General features: G+C 39.8%; 1 protein-coding gene across 1 annotated transcript in view; it reads right to left on the reverse strand.

The window, feature by feature from the left end:
• acad11 (acyl-CoA dehydrogenase family, member 11) overlaps positions 1-22598 on the reverse strand; it is a 103742-nt gene that overhangs the window by 52205 nt on the left and 28939 nt on the right. Inside the window, exon 13 of the mRNA XM_039666429.2 lies at positions 18042-18140. Within this exon, the coding sequence (XP_039522363.1) occupies positions 18042-18140 (99 nt within the window). The remainder of the gene's footprint in view (positions 1-18041; positions 18141-22598) is intronic.

Raw genomic sequence — 22598 nt, forward strand, 5'->3', positions numbered from 1 at the left:
AACCCCCCAAAGAATATCATGTAGGCCTGATAGATGGAAAATCTTAATCCAAACAAAATGATCCAGACCCCAATTCAGGTGCCAATAACAATTATTAAGGATTTGTCATGCAGACCTTACGACAGCCTCCCAGATGTCAGGTCCCGAGTCAACACTGCCTGGTTGAAATTGCACCAGCATCCTCTGCGATAAATGCAAGCCCAAACACACCAAGGCAAAGATACATAAAACAGTCGTCCGTCCATTCGCCCTACTGTATATGGAGCGGAGTGTTGGCCCGCAACCAACAGGGATGAACAGGCCCTTCACATAATCATAAGCATAATTTATGGGTGGGACACGTCCCCACCACTTTTTGCCAGTGTTGATATTGTCCCAACCACTTTTGAAACTTGGATGTAACTAATACAAATAAATAAAACATCTGTAGTTAACTAGCAGAGCTTTCATTTCGTTCGTTTGTTAAAGGGGTGATGAACTGAGAAATCAAATTTTCCTTGAGCTTTTGACATCTAAGAGGTTACCATATCATACGAATATCCTGTAAGTTTCAGAACTGAAAACGTCCTTGTTAGTCCAATATAAGCTTTTATTGACACCAGCCCGAGCAAACGACTCGTTTTTAAAAGTGGGGAACTATGACGTCAAAGAGGATAAAACACCACCCCCGCAGAAGAAGACCAACTCCTACTTCAACATGGCCGCTTTAGGCCCACCCACCGATTCGCGCATTACACGCATAGCTAAATAACATAGGCCTACCTCGTGATGACAAACCGGATCGAGCTACCGAGCAATGCAGAATATTGTGCAGTGCCTGGTTGTGGAAGAAGACGCTGCATATGCTTCCTCTGAATAGGACTGCATGGAAAAACTTAATTTTTAATGACGTTCCAATCCAGCTGATGAGGGTAAAACCGTCTATTCGCTTCATTTCACTGAGGATTGTTTCGTAAACAAGACTGGATTTGCAGACCGATTAGGAATAAAGAACGGTGCTGTGCCGTCTATATTGGATCTGACAGGAATGCTGCAACACACGGACTCCAACATGTATGGGTGAATCATTCTGGTTGCCATTTTACAACAGTGGACGTTTTCAAAACAATTTTCCCCACGTACACCGACGAGGTGAGTTGAAAAACTCATTATAATATGCAAAACTGTTATCCACTCACAGCAATAGGCGTTTACTTCCAAGTCTTCCGTGCGAAACGCCCATAAAAACCGTGCGTTTCTGAGCTGGTCTCAAAGCTAGGGTAGAAAATAGCCTATTAGTAATTCATTTTGATGTTTTTGAATGCAAAACCAAGCGAACCTCATAAGTTCACCTCAGAAAACAATATAATAAAATTTAAAAAGCCAGTTCATGACCCCTTTAAATAAGAGGCGATCTAATAATAATAATAATAATAATAATAAATTTTATTTGTAATGCACCTTACATTTAGAGCAAATCAGTTCTACAGTTTAAGATCATAAAAGCATTGTAAAAATAGAAATAGATATTACTTAAAAGTTCTGCTGAAAAGAAAAGTTTTTAGTCCTTTTTTAAAAGTCTCAATAGTTTGAGGTGCCCTCAGATGGTCAGGGAGGGCATTCCAGATCCGAGGAGCGGCAGAGCAGAAAGCTCTTGGGGAGAAGTAGACGGTTTGTTGTTTTTGAACGGAGGGATCGTGTTGTTGTTAGAGGTGTGAGTAGTTCTTTCAGATATGGGGGGGGCGTTTCCATAGATGCACTGGTGGGTAAGAAGGGAGACTTTATATTCAATCCTAGCAGAAACAGGAAGCCAGTGAACTGAATGGAGAATGGGTGTGATGTGATCGTATTTTCGCACTCTCAACAGGATCCTTGCAGCACTATGTTGAGCATACTGTAGTCTCTGCAGGCTTTTGTTAGGGATCCCGATGAAAAGTGCATTACAGTAATCCAGTCTGGAGGAGACAAATGCGTGCACCAGTTTTTCGGCATCAGCTAGGGTGAGTGTGGAACGTAGTTTTGCTATATTTCTGAGATGGTAGAAAGAAATCTTGCTGACGTTTTTGATATGGGATTCGAATGTGAGTTGTGGGTCCAATTTTACACCAAGATTGGTGACAGTTGTGGAGAGGGGAATGTCATGACCAGAGATAGTAATGCCAGTTATGGAGGAAGACTGGATTTGATGTGGGGTGCCAACAAGAATTGCCTCTGTTTTGGAGCTGTTTAACTGGAGGAAGTTGTGTTTCATCCACACCTTTATCTCCTCCAAACAGGCAGTAAGTGTTGCAGATAGAAGTGATGTCGGTGAAATTGCAGTGGTGTTTGTTTCCGTTTTCAAGTACAGTTGTGTATCATCCGCATAGCAGTGAAATGAGACTCCATATCGGCTAATGACATGGCCAAGAGGAATGATGTAAGTGATGAAGGGGATAGGGCCAAGAACTGACCCCTGGGGGACCCCGCAGGTGACTGTGTGTTGCCGGGACCTAGCACTTCCAAGTGAAATGTAGTCTGTTATGTTAGTGAGGTATGATTTAAACCAGTTAAGAGCAGTGTCAGTGATTCCAGTGGTTTGGTGTAGACGATTTAGGAGTATGCTATGGTCCAATGTGTATCGAAAGCTGCCGACAGATCGAGCAGTATGAGGAGTGATGGTGAACCCGCATCAGCTGTCCATTCGTAGGTCGTTTGTGACTCTAACCAGGGCTGTTTCCATGCTGTGGGCATGGCGGAAACCAGACTGGAATTTTTCGAAAAGATTGTTGTGTTTGAGATGTTCCTGTAGATGGGCGGCAACAGCCTTTTCCAGTACTTTGAAGAGGAATGGGAGATTGGAAATGGGCCTGTAATTTGCAAATACATCTGGATCAAGGGTTCAGTTTTTAGGGCAGGTGGAACTTTGCCGGACCGGAGGGAGTCATTTATCACAGTGGTGATCAGAGGGCTTAGGACAGATTTGTTTATTTTCACTAGAGATGTAGGAAAAGGATCGAGGGCACAGGTGGTATATTTCATCCTTTTGATTATCTTCTCAACCTCTTGCTGTGTGATTTATGGGAAACAGTGCAGGGGCTCGGAGATTGAAAGCTGTGAGGGAAAATTCAGGGTGGATAGTGTTGAGGATCCAGGAAAGGTAGAATGAATTGAGTGTATTTTTGTTTTGAAAAAGTCCAGAAAATTATTACAGTGCTCTTCTGTAGTTTCTATAAGTGAGGGGGTTTGTGGTTTGAGCAGTTGATTTATGGTAGTGAAAAGCTGTTTGGACTTTTCTTGATGACGTTTGAGTAGCAATGAGACCGTGCCTTTGTAAGTGACTTTGAGTAGACCTTGTGGTGTTCTCGAAAAGCGAGCTTGTGCACAGAGAGACCTGTGGCTTTGTATCTCCTCTCAATGACACGGCCAGCTGCCTCCATTTTCCGTAACTCATCAGTGTACCAGGGGGCTGAACGGGCAAAAGTGACCATTCTGGTTTTGACCGGGGCATGGAGATCCATAATGCTTCTGAGGGTGTTATTGTAATAGTCCACTAAGTCTGTGGGTTGTGAACAGTTTACAGAGAGGAGATGCTGAAGGTCAGATGTCATAGTCTCATGGTTGATGTTTTTCAAGTTTCTGAAACAAATTTGGCGTTTGGGCTTGGTGAGGGGGGACGGTGAAGACATTTCCACGGAGATGACCTTATAGTCGGAAACTCCCAGATCATACACCAAAAGATTGCTGAGATAAACAGAGTTTGACTAGGTCAAGAGGGGGCATCGACAAGTTGTGTCAGATTAAAACAGTGAAGTAATTGGAGGAATTCTGCAGCGAAACGGCAGGTGGAGGAGTTAACATCTCCTAGTACAATGATATTGGCAGACATTGTACAGAAGGTTGAAAGAAGATTGGATATCTCTGGGATGAAATATGGGTTTGGTTTGGGTGGCCGATAAGAAGTATCGTCGTGGAGAGAGGGTGCTGACATTTAAATGCAAGGCATTCAAACGAAGACAGCTCAGGCAGGGTTATACTGGACAAGATCAGATCACTTCAGTGGATGACAGCCAGACCCCCACCACGCCCTGTGCTGCGGGCTTTCTGTAAATAGCAGTAGCCAGGAGGACAGGTCTCATTTAAAGAAGAATAAACTTCTGGTTGATGCCAGGTTTCTGTGACGCACATCATATCCAAACACTTTTCCAATATCTGGTCATGTATGATACCGATTTGTTTAAGATGGATTGTGCATTGAAAAGTTCAATCTTGATATTTGATGTAGTAGTGAGTTTCTGTATTGGCCGAAGTAGACTGAGATCCACTCCACGTTTTCCAACCCGATCAGTGTGTAGTATCGTCATGGCAACTCCGGCGTTACTAGTCCTAAGAGTGGCAGGGTCCTGATGACGTATTCGAGATGCGACAGTGCGCACGTGTGACAGGAGGGATGAGATGTTGTGATCAGACTGGGAGAAAACAAACTTTCGACGGCAACTTCTGTGAATATAACGGGGCCGGCGAAGGAGTCCAAGTTGTTTTATGACTGATTTGCACGAGGGAGTGGTATAGATGTTGAATTCCTTCAGCTGGATGGCGGAATACTTCAGCATTATGCCGATCGTGGAGAGTGGTCTTTTAGCCGCTTGCAACGCCCGTGATGCGCAGAGGAGAGCCACCAGACACAGCAAGCAGACAACTGTGACTCCGGATGGACACCTCACAATCATTGACAGCGGGAAAAAGCCTCACGGTAACAGGCGTAATGAACAGATACGGGAATCCTCGTGCGATGGAAAACTGGTAGGTAGACAGTCGCTTGAGTCGGTGGAATCCGTACAAAACACATCCAAATCCAGAATGTTTACTAGTGAGCAACGACACTAGTATAACTCACTGAACGTAGAGCAACGACACTAGTATAACTCACTGAACGTAGAGCAACGACACTAGTATAACTCACTGAACGTAATACTGGTCGATAAACGTTATACTATATATACCGTGACAAAAACGGTTGCAGAGATTTTTTTATTATGGTTAGAGAAACGGAGAAGCAGCGAACAAGCCACGCCAGCGTCCTCTCCCCTCTCAGTCATTCAAGTATTAGTATCTAGCATGCTAAAATGTGCTGTTTTTGAAATCAAGAGATCAAAGTGCTCGTTGACTGCATCAGTGGCGCGGATACAGTGTTCTCTTGTGGCTCGCGCTGCGTCACGCACAGTCTTCACATGGACTCGTGCTTTAATCCGTTGCGGAGAGACTCCCTATTAGTTCCGGTGAAATCAAAGTAAAATGCACGCAAACGTGTCCCTGCTTGATATACAACCACAGATAAACATAATCGGTTTTAACGATAATGATAAAAATTAAATAAAAAACTATACAAGTTCGTATTAGAACCCAGAACCTCTGACACGCTTGGAGTACATGTGTGTAAATGTCGGATCTATGTTTTTCTTCACCTGAAAATTCTCGGCACCAACACATATTAGATCTCATTAAACACACTGTATTATTTAATGTTGGTCATACTTCCAAAAAGTAGAATCTGTGATTCCGAACGAGAGTATCAACACCGCTGTGGTGACTGACAGCTGCACATTCTCCTCAAAACATTGGATTCATCCACGCTGTGCTGTGCCCAGGCACAACCCCCCTAAAGTTGATAATTTTCTGAATAACTGCAATGGCAGATTTTGAACAGAGATGGTGACAAAGAGGAAAAACTACAGACTGCAGCTTTAAAGCATCAAGCAAATTACCAACAGTAACCATGGAAATGGTGGTCCCTATTCAGGTCATTGACCAGCTCCTCCCGTGTAGTTCTGGGCTGATTTCTAACCTTTCTTAGGATCATTGAGACCCCACGAGGTGAGATCTTGCATGGAGCCCCAGTCCGAGGGAAATTGACAGTTTAGCTTCTTCCATTTTCTAATGATTGCTCAAACAGTGGACCTTTTTTACCAAGCTGCTTGGAAATTTCCCTGTAGCCCTTTCCAGCCTTGTGGAGGTGTACAATTTTAAGGCCACTTGCTCATATTCGACAATCGGAATATCTGATATTTCCTGCTATAGTCAACAAATTTGTGAAATAAACGATGCAGAAAATCAGTCATTCATTCAGCGCTATTGTGGCTGCGGTGTGACCATACTTTCTATGGGTGTGACAAGCAATCATGGAAACCATAAAGGGAGACGATAATAATAATAAATAATAATAATTCGTTACATTTATATAGCGCTTTTCTGGACACTCAAATCGCTTCACATAGAAGGGGGGGGATCTCCTCAACCACCACCAATGTGCAGCATCCACCTGGATGATGCGACGGCAGCCATATTGCGCCAGAACGCTCACCACACACCAGCTTACTGGTGGAGAGGAGACAGTGATGAAGCCAATTGGTGTATATGGGGATGATTAGGAGGCCATGATGGACAGAGGCTACTGGGCAAATTTGGCCAGGATGCCGGGGTTACACCCCTGCTCTTACTAAAGACATCCTGGGATTTTTTATGACCACAGAGAGTCAGGACCTCGGTTTAACGTCTCATCCGAAGGACGGATGAGTAAGGCTTACGATCTAAATAACGGGCGCCTCTAAAAACTTTTAAACTTACGTGTGAAAAGGTTAAGTAAGGCTTACATTTAATTGTGTCATCGTTTTGTTTTGAGTTTATGCTTGATAAATAAATACTAATAGAACTAATAGATTTGGGCACAAAATTACCACATCTTCTCCCGTTTGTCGCGCCCCACGGTCATGTTTCTATTCCCCACCAGTGGGGCGTGCCCCACACTTTGAGAAACGCTGCTCTAGTGTCTTTGGACAGCTCTTTGGTCTTGGCCATGTTAGTAGTTGGATTATTACTGATTGTATGGGGTGGACAGGTGTCTTTATGCAGCTAACAACCTCAAACAGGAGCATCTTATTTAGCATAATAAATGGAGTGGAGGTGGACATTTTAAAGGCAGACTGACAGGTCTTTGAGTGTCAGAATTTTAGTTTATAGACAGGTGTTCAAATACTTATTTGCAGCAGTAACATACAAAGAATTTTTTTTTATTTTTTATTACGTCTCACAGTGGATAGACCCCTCCATGATTTGAGAGGGAAGTGGGAGAACGTGCAAAATAGCAGGGACAGTATATACATATACATATAAATTATATATATATATATATATATATATATATATATATATTTATATTCTATATATTACATATACAGTATAAATATTATATAAATTATATGTAGTGTTAATATAATGTATTCGTAATTGTGTATATACATAATAAAAATATATTATAAATTATATGTGGTGTTAATATAATTTATTCACGAAAATTTAGTTGAATGATTTGTTAATTATTATGATTAACCACCATGTCATTTCATAAGAAATTAATTCGATAAAAATTTTTGACAGCCCTGATTTAGATGTAATATATAAACTGATATTCCATACAGTAAATACACTTGTCTTCTGTTGTTCACTATGATGTCCTTCAACACCCCCCTGTCCCTTTTCTCCAGTTTTTCCCCCCTTTCCACTAATCAGTAACTATAACTCTCAAAAGAACCGCACTGCCTTCACCAATTAAGTCATGGTAGAGGCGTCAGCATGCACATGGAAACACATTAAGCTGCACAGTTCCTCAGGCCAGTTTTTTCTAGTGACGATAAGGGTGGTCTGGAAGCCATTGCACGCACCCATGTAGGAGTAAAGGAGCTGTGAAAAGTTGAAGTTCAAGTCAAGCACCAGATATGCACAAAACCCCCCATAGGCCTGGGAGCAACCAAAGGAAATTGTCTATCCCAAGAGAGAAAAGTGAAAAGAAAGAAAAGAGGGGAAAATGAGAGGGCAGCTAGTTCAGCCTTTGCATTTTTGTGGCTTTCTGGATGCAGCGGAAGTTGCAAAAGAAAAGGATATGAGAATGGTTGAAAGGAAAGACAGAAGGCTAAAGGGTAAAGACGACAGCTGTCTGGTTCTGATTTTGCTCAGGGGGATGAGTTAATGTCTAAAACGTTCAAAAGGTTAGTTCAGAAAACAATGACAGGAAGAGTGATGAGTGCTGAGAAATTATTTTCACACAACTAGCAATGACAAAAGACTGACCAATGGAAAACATGGCATTAGGCAAGGAGACTCATACAGAAACATGTGCCTCGTTGCTATAAAATATAAACATAAATATAAACATGAACCTCGTCTGAAAGGCAAAGAGGGGATTGTTGCTGTAATTTATAGTAATATTTTCTAAACCACTATGAAATCTAATTTTAAATACAGTATACTTCTTTTGAAGTGTTTGTGCTTAATATAAAAATATATAGTGTAATTGATAAATCACGTTTACAAATTCTGCTGGCTACTATTTACAGACCACCGGGCACCATAAAGATTTTATCAAAGAATTTGCTCATTTTCTATCAGAATTCGTATTGGCTGCAGATGAAGTACTAATACTTGGTGATTTTATGTAGATAATGAAAAAGATGCATTGGGATTGGCATTCGAGACATAGTAAACTCTATTGAAGTTACAACACGTGTCAGAACCTAATGTCATATTGTCGTAATCTTACTCTAGATCTAATACCATCACATGGAATAGATGTTTATGCTGTTGAAATTCTGCAGCAGAGTGATGACATCTCAGATCACTATCTAGTCTCATGTAAATTACATTTAGCCAAGGCTGCAAAGCCGACTCCATGTTATAAATATGTTAGACCTATAACTTCTGCCACTAAAGATTGCTTTATCAATAAATGTTCCTAATCAGTTTCATTGTCTCCACATCCTGGATAGATTAGAAGAACTTGATTTTGCAACAGAAACTGTTAACTATCCTTTCACTTTAGATGCTAGATCTGCTTATTTTTCAACGAGGAAATTAGGTCATTAGGAAACATGGAATTAGCTTTCACGGTTATGCCAATGACACTCAGCTCTATGTTTCTTCAAAATCTAACGAAACTTACTAATTCACAAAATTAACGGAATGCATAGCTGATATTTTTAATACTTAAAAAAAAAAAAAAAAAAGTGACTAGTAATTTTCGCACTACTAAATTCTGAAAAAACAGAGATTCTGATTTTGTACCAAAACCGTCCACACATAATAACCTAGAATAATGTCTAACACTTGATGGCTGCTCTGTTTAGTCTTTGTCGTCGGTTAGGAACCTGGGTGTGCTCTGATGCCAATCTTTCCTTTGAAAGTCACGTGTCTAGTATCTGTAAAACCGCATTTTTCCATTTTTAAAATATTTCTAAATTATGTCATATGCTCTCATTGACAAATGTGGAACAATAAGTTGCATTTTCAAGACATCAAAACTAGATTATTGTAATGCTCTACTGGGTGGTTGCCCTTCATGCTTAATAAACAAACTACAGCTAGTTCAAAACGCAGCAGCTCGAGTTCTTACCAGAACCAGGAAGTATGACCATATTAGCCCTGTTCTGTCAACACTGCATTGGCTGCCTATTAAACATTGTATACATTTTTAAATATTGTTGATTACTTACAAAGCACTAAATGGTTTAGCTTCGCAGTACAGTACTTGAGCGAGCTCTAAACGCATTATAGTCCTTCACGTCTATTGCGATCTCAAAATTCCGGCCAGTTAATATTACCTAGAATATCAAAATCGACTGCTGGCGGTAGATCCTTTTCCTATTTAGCACCAAAACTGTGGAATAGCCCGGAAAGCAGACACACTCTGTCAGTTCAAAGCTCGATTAAAGACACATCTCTTTGCCCTAGCATACACATAATACATTATAGACTTCTATAATTCAATGTTAGGCTGCATAGATTAGAACAGCCGGAACTGGGAACACTTCCCTTAAATCCTGATGTACACGTTACATCATAAGAAGAATGGCATTTCCCAAGTTTATCCCAAGGTTATATCCAGATCTGAAGAGGACCTTATGGCGCTTTTCCACTGCATAGTACGGTACGGTTCGGTTCGGTACGGCTCACTTGTGGTGCTTTTCCACTGCATGGTACGGTACAGTACGGTTCGCTTCAGGTTGCTTTAAATGGTACCTGGTCTGTTGAGGTTCCAAGCGTACCGTACCGGCACTAAAATGTGACGTGAAACACTGCAGATCACTGATTGGTCAGACAGAATCGTTACTACCAGCGTCACTACTAGCGTCATTGGATTTGCGACACGAGACACGAGACACTTTTTTAGCAGTATTTTTTTTTTTGCTGCCATCAGCCTCATTTTAAACACATTTTTCCGTCTAGCAGTTAAAAACAACCACATACCGAGAATCAGGAACACCATCCCCTCGATAGTCTCCATTGTTCCTGTGTTGTGGGTTTGAAAATGTGGCGCTTTTAAGATGATGTCATGGCAGTAGAGGCGCGCGCAAATAACGATCAGTCCCACACACTTTGAAGGGGTACTACTGCAGTGGAAACGCAAAGCGAGCCGAACTGTTCCGTGCCGAGTCGAAGCGTACTGGGCCGAACCGTACCATACTATGCAGTGGAAAACCGCCATTAGCCTGGACCCGATGACAATGCAGTGCTGAAGTGCCAACTAGCCTCTCCCTATGGAGGATCCTTTTCCCACTCTACAGATAAAGCATTCTGAATTTAGTTTTGTGTACCTACCCCAAAGTGATAAAATAAAACAAAATTCTGTTTTAAATTTATAGACAAGTAGTTTGTTCATAGCCTGGTTCAACCAGACTCTAGTTCATTTCATTTCCACATAGAAGTAAAATGAAATTGAGCGGAAGTGCGTAGGAGGGCGCAGCCAGGCTAGTTTGTTCAGGCATTGTAGGGAAATACAAACCTGTGCGCATATATTCAAACGCAGATAAGTATAGAATCAGTTCTAAATGCGCACGTGAACGCCATCAGCGTTTATCACAGGTTTGCATTTAAAGTCTGTTTAGAGACATTCATATACATTTTTACCTTACAGTTACTATAAATCCGGCCTCTAGTTAAACGGCAGAGGAGAACTGGCCCCTGAATGAGCCTGGGTTCTCCCAATGTCTGTCTGTCTGTCTGTCTGTCTGTCTGTCTGTCTGTCTGTCTGTCTTTCTTTCTTTCTTTCTTTCTTTCTTTCTTTCTTTCCTCCATTGGGTCACCTGTTTTATGACACCATTACGTCACTTGGAGTTTTTCGGTTCCTTGCCACTGTTGCCTTTGGCTTGGTCAGTTGGGTATATTCAAATTAATTAACCAATCAGTAATACTTTTGAACAGCTCTACCAAACGTGGAAGTTTTTCTACTAAGAAAACGAACATTGTTATTATGTTTTGATTGATACTTTGAAGCTGTTTTTGTTATTATGTTTTGATAGATACTTTGAAGCTGTTTTGATGCAATCTATATTGTGAAAAGCGCTTGACTTGGAGATGCATACAAATTAAAACAATGTGTGTTCTAAAATCAGCACAAAATATCATGCGTGCTTGATTTCCTCCAAATAAATGGAATCCGGAGCTTCAAAAAAAGAAAAAGAAAAGAAAAAACATCATACACTATGATATTTTCTGTGAAAATTGTCAACTAAATTCTGATTCAATCCTCTTACGGCAACTAGTGCTGAGTCTTACAAACTGTAAATCAGGGTAAAAATCTGGACAAATGTTGCATCATGTACAGTATTCCAAAATATGCTTTTCACTACTCCCATAGTGTACGATTGCAGAAAAAGATGTGTTTTTATGATTATGGTTATGTTTTTTTTTTTTTATAAAGCACTTTACAACTGCACACCAAAGTGCTGTACAGTCAACCACATAAAACAAGCAACACATAAAAACAACAAGCAACTTACAAATATAAATACTAGCCCAACCTCTCAAAGGCTAAAGACATGAAATAATTTTTAACACTGGTTTTAAAAAACATTTAACGAAGTGATCTCTCTTAATTCAAGAGGCAGACTATTCCAAAGCCTCGGACCCGCAACAGCAAAGGCCTGATCTCCTTTTGACTTTAAATGAGATCAACAGACTGAGAGCAATGATTTATAATTTGATCTTAAAGATCTTGGTGCTTGGTGAGTAGCAATAAGCTCAGAGATATAAACAGGAGCTATCCCATGCACTGCTTTAAAAACATACAGCAGGGTTTTATATTTTATCCTGAAATCCACAGGTAGCCACCTGAGAGACGCTAAAACAGGAGAAATGTGATGACTTTTCTTAGCACCCACCAACAGGCATGCCGCCGCATTCTGAACTAACTGCAAGCGTGATATAGTGGTCTGACTGGACCCTACATACAAAACATTACAATAGTCAAGGCGGGACAGAACAAAGGGATTAATAACCTTTTCTAAATCTTTCCTCAACAGAATAGGTTTTAAGCGTGCAATGGTCCTAATCTGGAAAAAAACAGCTCTTAACCACGGCAAGTGGTTTTTATTGAACAATAATGAAGCAACAGATTTAGAAATCTTATAATCGTATGAGGTGGAAAGGGGGTTCCTTTACAGAGGGTAAAAAAAAGTCACCACAATGAGGCAAAAGGTAAAAAATTATTTATACAAATACTTTAGCTAGAATTATATGTTTTTAATAATTAAGTTAATAATCAATTAACAAAACAATTTTAGCAAAGTTTGTACTGTTTTGGGTTTATTTTGATAAATAAATATAATACATTGATGAAATAAATAAATAAATATTTATTGTTCAATTAATAAACTGATTAAAATTTATATATATATATATATATATATATATAAAATAAATAAAAAACATGACATATATATATATATATATATATATATATATATATATATATATATATATATATAAATTAAAATAGCTTTAGGTAACAAATAAACATAACTACAAATATGTCCCGCAGTAGCTGAAAAAAAAAACAGAAGATAGAAACTCTTTGATTGATTAAACATGAATAATAAATAGTCAACTACGACAATATATGGTTTATCTAAGTTCTTCAAGCCTTCTGGGTATTTTCATGATAATAAAGTACATTTATATCGACATAGCCTTTATCACTGTATGGAATAGTATGAAATAATATGTTGTGTGCCTTATTCCGTTTAAGAAGCCATATTATCTCGTAGAAGGATGCTCAACTGTCAACATGAAATGAGTTTGGACTAAAAGCATGTTATTAAATGTTGCTAATCAACATAGCCAACATCAACATCACTGTATAGAATAGTATGAAACAATGCGTTTGTGTGACTTATTCTGTTTAAGAAGCCGTATTATCTCACAGAAGGATGCTCAACTGACGATATCAAGTGAGTTGGACTAAAAGCATGTTATTAAATGTTGTCTTTTGTTGGACAAGAGGTTCATAAATGCTTCTCATGTTTGGAAATATGTTTAACACGTGTTGATTTTTCAAATGAATGTTTGCAGCAATTATTTGCAACATTTTGGAAAATATTGACTAAAAAGTGTTTCAATCTGATCACATTTAACTGACAAGCTGCATAAAGCATAAAATAAATGAACCACAGCCATTGCGATCATAATCGCAATAAGCCAAAACGGTTTAGGCATGATTTCAAGTTAATTGGCTTTATGCACAGCTGCACTACTTCCTGAACTTAAGCCAGCTCCTTGTTTCCTGTCTGCTATTATTGGCCAAACTTGATTAATTCAGGTGTGTCTGATTATTGTTGCCGTGACTACACAGGTCAGGCACACCTGAATGGCAGACAGGAAACAAGGAGCGGGCCATAGACATCATATAGGTAGACGCCCTATCGACCGCTACTGCCTATTGGCACGGACAAAAATTGGATCCGCCATCTTAAACCGGTCATCCCCTCCGCTCAGTGTAATCTGAATGGCAGGTGAAATGAGCTGTCAGCGCATTAAATTAATAATATCTCACTGAATACTGAACTGATTTTCACACGTTTTTTTTTTTTTTTTGCTGCAAGGTCATTCATATAGCTATGATACAGGACACATGGTTCGGCGTATTTTAATATCCACTGTAGGTTAACAGTAATATAATATTCTGATATAAGATATAAAGTGACCAGACAAAATATATGTGATGAAGGATATAATGTATTTTATAAATCACACACTATAAATATAATAAAGAAGCAGAAACAGATAGTAGCAGTAAAGTAAGATATTTTAACAAGTTGAAGAAACAGTTTATGATTGACAAACGCACATACACACGCACATACATACACACACACTCTCTCTCTCTCTCTCTCGCTGTCTCTCTCTCTCTCACTCACACACACACACACACACACACACACTTTCACACACACAGAACGCAGCCACCGAATCCACCGAACGCAGCCACCTGTAATAAAAATTGAGAAGAAGCTTTTCAACGTGTTTGCATCAGTAACATTAATTTCTAAAAATTAAATTCGGAAAACATTAAGCCTATACCTTTTTTATTGTATGTGGATGTAGGAGGGGAAAATGTCGAGACTAAAGCCCTATTTGGATTAACTTTACAAGGGTAGATGGAGTAAGTTAATAATGTAATTTTACCACAGGAATTCTGTAATATCAATAGCCAAATCACATGTGGTAAGATATAGGTTATCAATAAACCTAGAAGTTGGAGGGGTAACTCAATTTGCGCATCACTGTCATGCGTGTATATTACGTTGCTTCCTGATCTCATGTGCGCAAACACAAATAACCTATACAACAGGGCAGTTGAATGCTTATCTGACAACCTAGAAGCTCTTGTAGTTATTACTTTAACAGTTACCCCACCTCTCCATGCCGGGTGAACACCGGCTGATGCAGTAAACAGCATTTCACAACGATTTCAGTACACTAATAGCAAATATCCTTGCTCCTGCTCGATTATCTGGTAATATTCTATTCACAAAATACAACCAATAGTACGGTTATGTTAAGACTTACTTGTGAAAAGCCCTTTTTTCGGTGGTCCGGCGATTAGAACAGGAAAATGCTCCACAGTGCCCTGGCATCTTATCTGCTGCCACGCAACGGAACTAGGAATACGACCGGTTCAAGATGGCGGCCGGATTTCTCGTTTTCCAGTGGCCAATAGGGTATCCAGTCTCTATATGATATCTATGGGAGCTGGCTTAAGTTCAGGAAGTAGTGCAGCTGTGCATAAGGCCAATTGCTATTAATCGTGCAGGCAAATTAATTATTGTGCCTTTCAGCCAACTGCAGGAGCGCCAAATACCATACTTTTACATATGTCTTCCTTTAAACAGTTGCTTTAAGCTTGAACAAAACTTAACATGACTTTTGTCTCAAAATAAAGTCAACAATTATATAGATTTTATAGATTCTCATTTGCTACATAAATTTTCAATTCTCAAATATAAAAAAAGAGAAAAAAATCAAATCACTGCTTTCCGTAATCACGTCAGCCAGATCGGATCAGCCATATTCCTACATGCATCATCAAAAGCGTTGATTTTTATGCCATTTAGTGGTTTAACAAAATTAAGTCAAATGCGCCTTTTACTCCAATGCACCTTTGGCCCAGTTGTACCCTATTTCTCCATTTGTTGTTTGATTTTGGCATCTAATTTGGATCCAAAAGAGATTTATGACATTAAACTTAACAATCCTATTGGGAGGCCCCTAATCCTACTGAAAAAAAATCATGATCCTAAACTTGATATACATATCGAAATCACAGATGCTCAGACAGTGATTCAACTTTAAAATTGGATGTCCAAGACGTAGTGAACCCAGAGATTGTAATGTAACTTTTTAAAAGCAGGCAAGTGATCAGCTAAAGACAGAAAAGAAGAAAAATCTGATCCCAAACCCCAAGGCAAATATTATGATAAAAAAAAAAAAAAAAAAAAAAAAATACTACTTAATACAGGCTTGGACCTAGAACCAATTATCTTTATGTCACGACTTAAGCATATATAAAACAATTTCTCTCCAAGCAAATGAATAAAGGTCAATATTCAATTTAGATATGACAGAGGATTTTAGACATGTATAGAGAGAAGCAAAACAAATGCTTAACACCAGGAATCCAGTACAAGAAAGTAACTACCAACAAAATCCAGTCTTACTGCATATAAATACAAACAAACCTCAGTCCTGTAACTCAATACTTTCTGTTGAATTAAAAGCATGTCATTTCTATCTGCATACTGCAAGCGTGCCTAGGAAAACCAACGGAACTTAAACAACTTATTTTCTTGCTATCCATCCAGCAAGACAACGACATGAACAACAAGAGTTCTTCTCAATAAAACAATACTTTTAATCCAATCTAATCACATATTTCATTGTTTTTTTTGTTTTTGTTTTTTTTTAATAAAAAGTGTTTTACCAATTAAAAGTAGTTAAATTAAATTAGCTACACTTGCCGAAGGCTCCCAGGTGAAAAGTGTTTGGCCATTAAAGGTCATTACACCAAACTGTCTATGATTAATCGTTTGAAATTCACTCCACAGGCGTCAACAATAAAGATATGTTTAGCAATCCCCAGAACTGATTGTGGTTTATGATAGTAGTGGAAAACAACATCTGTACATCTTCAAAAACAGGAGATATGAAGCACTTACACACAACAGACTCATCTTGTAACCAAATGATTTGGATTTGCCATACAATGTACCCTTTGTACTAATGAATCTGTACATCTGTATGAGTTTAACAGAGCAAGAGATAGCACTGAAAAGCTTGAATTTCCATTTCTCAAAGACACAAAGATCACTGTTTCCACTTTAGCTGATGAGAGGTTTTTAAAACTCCTCAGAGAGACACAAAACAACTTTGGTGACATGTCAGATCAGACAAAAAGATCTCACAACTTGTCACTATTTCTATCTGAAGATATTTCTCCCATAACTGTCAACCGACCACCTGTGAACTTCACAATACACAACGTCTGTTATAAGACGTATTTCTGATTTATGATAACAGGATGGATGGATGGATGAATGGGTGGATAATTAGCTTAATAAAAAGTGGAAAAAGAAGAAAAGAAGTTGAAAGTTTAAAAGAAATATAATAAAATAAGATACTAGAAGAGATTTAATGGGGCAGTTTAAAGTCAGTACAGACTTTATGAAGTTAATTTGGTGGGATGATGGGGAACAACAGGCCTTTGCTTTGTGGTTTCGGGGCCCTCCTGAATAAAACATCCTCAAAGACCCATGGCTAGAAACCATCTGGAATGTTCTACAGGGGACAATGTCTGAGAGGAAAATACCAAAGCAACATCCCATATAGATTAAAAAATAACCTTCAGCACTGTAAACAGGACAAAATGCCATTTTAAACCCTGATCATTGATGTTCTCACCACAGTAAATGGTAAAACTGCCTTTCATCACATACATTTAAATTTAGTCAACACATCAGCAAAATGCAATTATGCATGCCTGCCGTCAGCTATCCTAAAAATACAGATACAAATGAAAGCAAGAAAGTATGAGTCTACAGCTCAGAGGGCAGACTGTTCATTCAAACGGATTCTGTGTAAAATGACTCATTTTCCACTTAAAAGCTGAATCTTCATGAGGTAAAAGACAAGCCACAAACTGGAAGTTTTACAACAATAATGTTAGCCTGTCATTTAAAGTGGGAAAATCCTTCAAAATGTGACTTTTCCTGAATCTTGTCAAAGGCAGGAAGAGATCATGGCAGGCTTATGCTCATGGCTCAGATCTAGTTCTGAAGCTGTGAGGCGGGATCTTCGACTATGGGTCTGTTTCTGCTTTGCCACCCGTTGTGAGCGCTTTGAGTTCCCCAAGTCTGTGTTTATCGTTCACAGATTCTGCATAGCTGGTTTATGTAAACATCTTAAATGGTTTATTAAATGTCAAGCCAGACATCGTGAAGATTTGGACGAACATGTTCGTTTTGTGGGATGAATCATTCTGGTGATATATTTCTTTATGTCTTTGTGGTGAAAGATTGGTTAAAACAACTAAGGCTAAGAAATCGGAACTCCTGCTGTTTCAGTGTTCCTTTTAACGTGTTTAGTCTCCACAGGGGAGAAACCCTAAAACAAAATCTACATATTTTTTCTTGACAACTGACAAACAAAATATTTCTTCTCGCCTTCTACTTTCCGATCTCATTCTGTGACATTCAAGCACTTACCACTGCTCCACCACTTTTTGCCGTTGATGATAAAATGGTCCTTTTCCCTGTGAAGGGTGCATTCCATGTTTGTGGCATCACTTGAAGCAACATCTGGCTCTGAGGCAAAAAACAAAAAAAAGACAGAGTAACAGGTTCAGACATAAAAAATATTTGTGAAAAAATAAGCAGTGAAGAAACATTGAAAAATGTTTTAATATTAAAAGTCTTGTTTTAGGGACAATGTGTTTTTAAACATGCACATTCACAAAATAGTTATTTATTTGGTTATATTTTTGTGAAACAAATGATAAGGGTTTGGCTAGTAGCCAATAGGGCAGTGGTTCTCAAACAGGAAGCAAGGGGCCTTAGCAAACTTCAAAGGGGGCTCAAGAGGATTTACTTGAAATTATTAAAAATAGTAGTGGTGTAAATATATTCTTTTTTAAATAACTAATTAAATCACTTTTTTCTGTAATTTCCATAATTAAATAAAGGAAAAGGGATGTTTATTGTCATTCCAAACCATGGTACAAGAGATGGAACGAAATTAGATACTGAGGTCCGGTTAAAACCACTCACAAATAAATAACTAAACTACTCATCAATAAATACAATAGATACAAATAGCAAAGCATACAACCATACACACTAAAAAAACCTTTAAAAAAATAAATAAAAATAGCAGCATAGTAATAGCAATGCAGTGTAACTTTAGGACAGAAAGTCAGCTCTGTGGTGTGGCAATATTAGCAAGTCTAACAGCTTCTGGAAAGAAGCTGTTTTTTAACCTGGTTGTTCTGGCTTTAATGCTGCGCAGCCGCCTGCCTGAGGGAAGAGGGGCAAATAGTTTATTTGCAGGGTGGGAGCTGTCTTTCATAATGCTGGCAGCCCTAGTCCTGCATCTATTGAGGTATGTGTCTCTGATTGCCGATGACTTTCTCTGCAGTCTTAACCACACGCTGTAGGGCCTTCCTATCTGCATCAGTGCAGTTTCCGTACCACGCTGTAATACTCAAGGTGAGAATGCTCTCCACTGTGCACCTATAGAAGGGTGTGAGTACTGTAGTTCCCAGACCAGCCTGTTTGAGCCTCCTCATACAGATGGGAAGAGGATGATTTCTGTTAGTTTTTCTGAAATCCACAATCATTTCTTTAGTTTTTTTTCCACATTAATGCAGAGGTTGTTATCCCTGCACCAACCCACCATTTGTTCCACCTCTGATCTATAGGTTGACTCGTCATTCTGAGAGATGAGTCCCATCACAACAGTATCATCTGCGAACTTGACAACATGGTTACTCGGATGTCTGGCGGAGCAATCATATGTCAGCAGTGTGTATAGCATCGGGCTCAGGACACATCCCTGTGGTGTGCCAGTGTTAAGAACAATGGTGGAAGAAAATATATTTTGAATTTTTACAGACTGTCTTCTGTTGGTTAAAAAGTCCAGTACCCAGTTGCACAGTGGATAACTCAGTCCAAGCATCTCCAGTTTGTGCATCAATGTCTGTGGAATAATTGTATTAAAAGCAGAACTAAAATCCATAAAAAGCAGTCTTGCATAGGTGTCTTTGCTGTCCAGGTGAGTAAGAGCCAGATGTACAACTGAAGAGACAGCATCTGCAGTGGACCTGTTCTTTCTATAAGCATACTGATTCTGGTCAATGCTGACATCAATTTTCTCTGTAATTTGAGTCATGACCAGCCGCTCAAAGCACTTCATCACTATCGGGGTGAGTGCTACCGGGCGATAGTCATTCAAGCATGACACTGTAGTAGTCTTAGGCACAGGAATTATAATAGCAGATTTGAAGCATGATGGTACAACTGCTTTTGATAATGAGATATTAAAAATGTCAGTCAGTACCTCTGAGAGCTGGTGTGCACAGTCTTTCAGGACCCTGCCCGGGATGTTATCTGGGCCTGCAGCTTTCCGTGGCTTGACTCTCTGAAGGACCCTCCTTACATCATCTATGGTGACACTGGGTGGCTGCTCACCAGGTGTAAGCCTAGTGCTAGGAGTGGTATTAGGGGCCTCAAAACGAGCATAGAAAGTGTTGAGAGCATCAGGAAGAGATGGGTCTCTGGTGCGTTCAATATCTCTTCTTTTGTAATCAGTGATACTCTTAATGCCAGACCACATTTTCTGTGGGTCGTTGGTAGAAAAATGGCCCTGTATCTTCAGAGCATAAACAGCCTTAGCTCTTTTAATGCCAGTACACAAGTTTCTCCTTGCTACTCTAAGCGCCTCCGTGTCGCCGTTCCTGAATGCTGAATCTCGTGCTCTCAAAAGTGATCTGACCTTAGCATTCAGCCATGGCTTCTGGTTAGGGTGGATAGTTATTGTTCTGGTGGTAGTAACATCATCCACACACTTACTAATGTAACAGGTGACAGAGGATGCATACTCCTCCAGATCCACCTCTCCAGCATTTGTTGCTGCCTCCTTGAAGACCTGCCAGTCAGTACTTTCAAAGCAGTGGTGCAACACAGAGGCAACGTTACTGGCCCACACTGTGATTGTCTTTTGTGTTGGTTTCATTGTCTTCACCACAGGACTGTAGGAGGGGACAAGCATGACAGAGATCTCATCGGACAGTCCAAGTTTGGGAAGAGGGACCGCTCTATAGGCTCTGCGTCTATTTGTGTACAAACGATCAAGGATGTTATTTCCCTGGGTTGCAAAAGTGACATGTTGATAAAACCTTGGTGCAATGTCCGTCAAATTGGCATGATTAAAATCTCCAGCAACCACATAAAATGCGTCCGGGTGCTTATTTTGTAGAGAGGATATGTTTTCATGTAATGGCTTTTGCGCTCGGGGGGATGTAAACAACTACAATGAACACTGCTGTGAGTTCTCGTGGTAGGTAGTATGGCCGGCATTTGATGGTCATGTATTCGACAGCTTCAGAGCAATGAGTGCTAATAATGGAACAGTTAGTGCACCAACCTTTGTTGATATACATACAAAGTCCACCTCCCCGAGTCTTGCCCGACAACTGACTCCGGTCGGCCCGGTAGAGTAGCATGCCGCTAATCTGAAGCGCCGAATCTGGTATGTTGTCATTGAGCCATCTTTCCGTCAACAGAAGCACGCAGCAGTTCCTCATCTCCTTGTAGATATTAATTCGCATCCTTACTAAATCCATTTTGTTGTCCAGCGCCCGAACATTGGTTAGAAAAAGAGAAGGAATCACCAGTCTGTTGTTGTCAGACAGTAAAACAAATGGACAGAGCCATCTCATTGGAACTCCATTGAGATGATTGAAGCCCGTTTTTGGCGATTTTTTAGCACTTCCGTCCCTGACGCGCAGACTCAAACAGAGCTTGACGACGTAGATGTGACGAGAGCAAACCGTCTGTCTTCTAGTGCTGTGGCATGGGAAATCTGAATCATTCCTTTCCGAAACCTGCAGAGGCGGAGAGTGTGAGTAGGAGCTGTCCATGAGTGAGGAGCAGGAGACACTTTTGCTAGGTATTCTGATAAATTATTTTGTCATTTTGCCTCCACGTTTCCCTGATTGCGCGTGAGCTTCTCCTCCTGTACACGCGTGAGTCGCGTGGGTATGACGCAATCGTTAGCCTACTTTCACTAAAACTCCTTCAACGGGGCCATAACATAAGCTACAAGGTAATGGAGCTTTTTATACATTGTCGTGTTTCTTTAGAAATAAATAAAGGACAAATGTGGTCTTCAAACGCCTCAGATGTAAAGTTATTCGCTGTCAAAGTGGCCCCAAAATAAATGGGAGTCAATGGGAATGCTAACGCAAGTGAAGTTCTGCTACAAGATGTCAGCTCCCGCGAGGCTTCAACTTCCGGTCGATGGATTACCGCCTTGGTTGTTGTTAGCCTTTAGCTTAGCCAGCAGGCCAGCTCGCTTTCCCCTCTTCTGCTTCCGAGGACACCACTTTCTCTTGCCTCTGAGCCGGCCTGTGATGCAACGCCATGCCGCCGCCCTCAGAAGCTCAATCCTGCCCAGTTCTGACTTCAGGTTCTGCTGTAGTTTTGCTTCAAACTTGCTGTTAATTTCGCAGAGTTCAAGTGGGGTATACTTCACAAACTTCCTTGCACACATATACTCGCTTGCACACATATGTTGTCGTATGTCACATATGTTCTCGCTTGCACACATATACTCGCTAACACTAAGAGTTGAACCAGGAGCTCGAGAAGCCGCTGCACAGCTGCATGCCGCCATCTTGGATTTGCATATGCACCTAAGATTAACATGTAAGTTCTTACATATTTAACATTAAATAATAACATTAATAACACAGATTTCCGCAGGGAAACTATGATGTTGTCACACGTGACCTGAAGCATGTGATGCTGATTTGACACCCATCCAATTTTCTGTCCTGTCTTTACGCTAATTTAAAACTTAAGTCATTTAAGGCTGTGCGTTTTTTTTTTTTTTTTTTGTTTCAGCACAATAAAAACACAAAAGATAGCCACACACAGTCTGAGAAGTGGAGAGCCACTTCACAGTCTAGACAGTGAGCAAGGCCCAGTTTTTTATGTTTTTTTTTTTAATGAATGAATGATTGGCTGATCATAGGAAAGGATGCT

This window comes from Pimephales promelas, chromosome 22, assembly GCF_988280905.1.
Source record: "Pimephales promelas chromosome 22, fPimPro1.hap1.1, whole genome shotgun sequence".
NCBI classification, from domain to species: domain Eukaryota; kingdom Metazoa; phylum Chordata; class Actinopteri; order Cypriniformes; family Leuciscidae; genus Pimephales; species Pimephales promelas.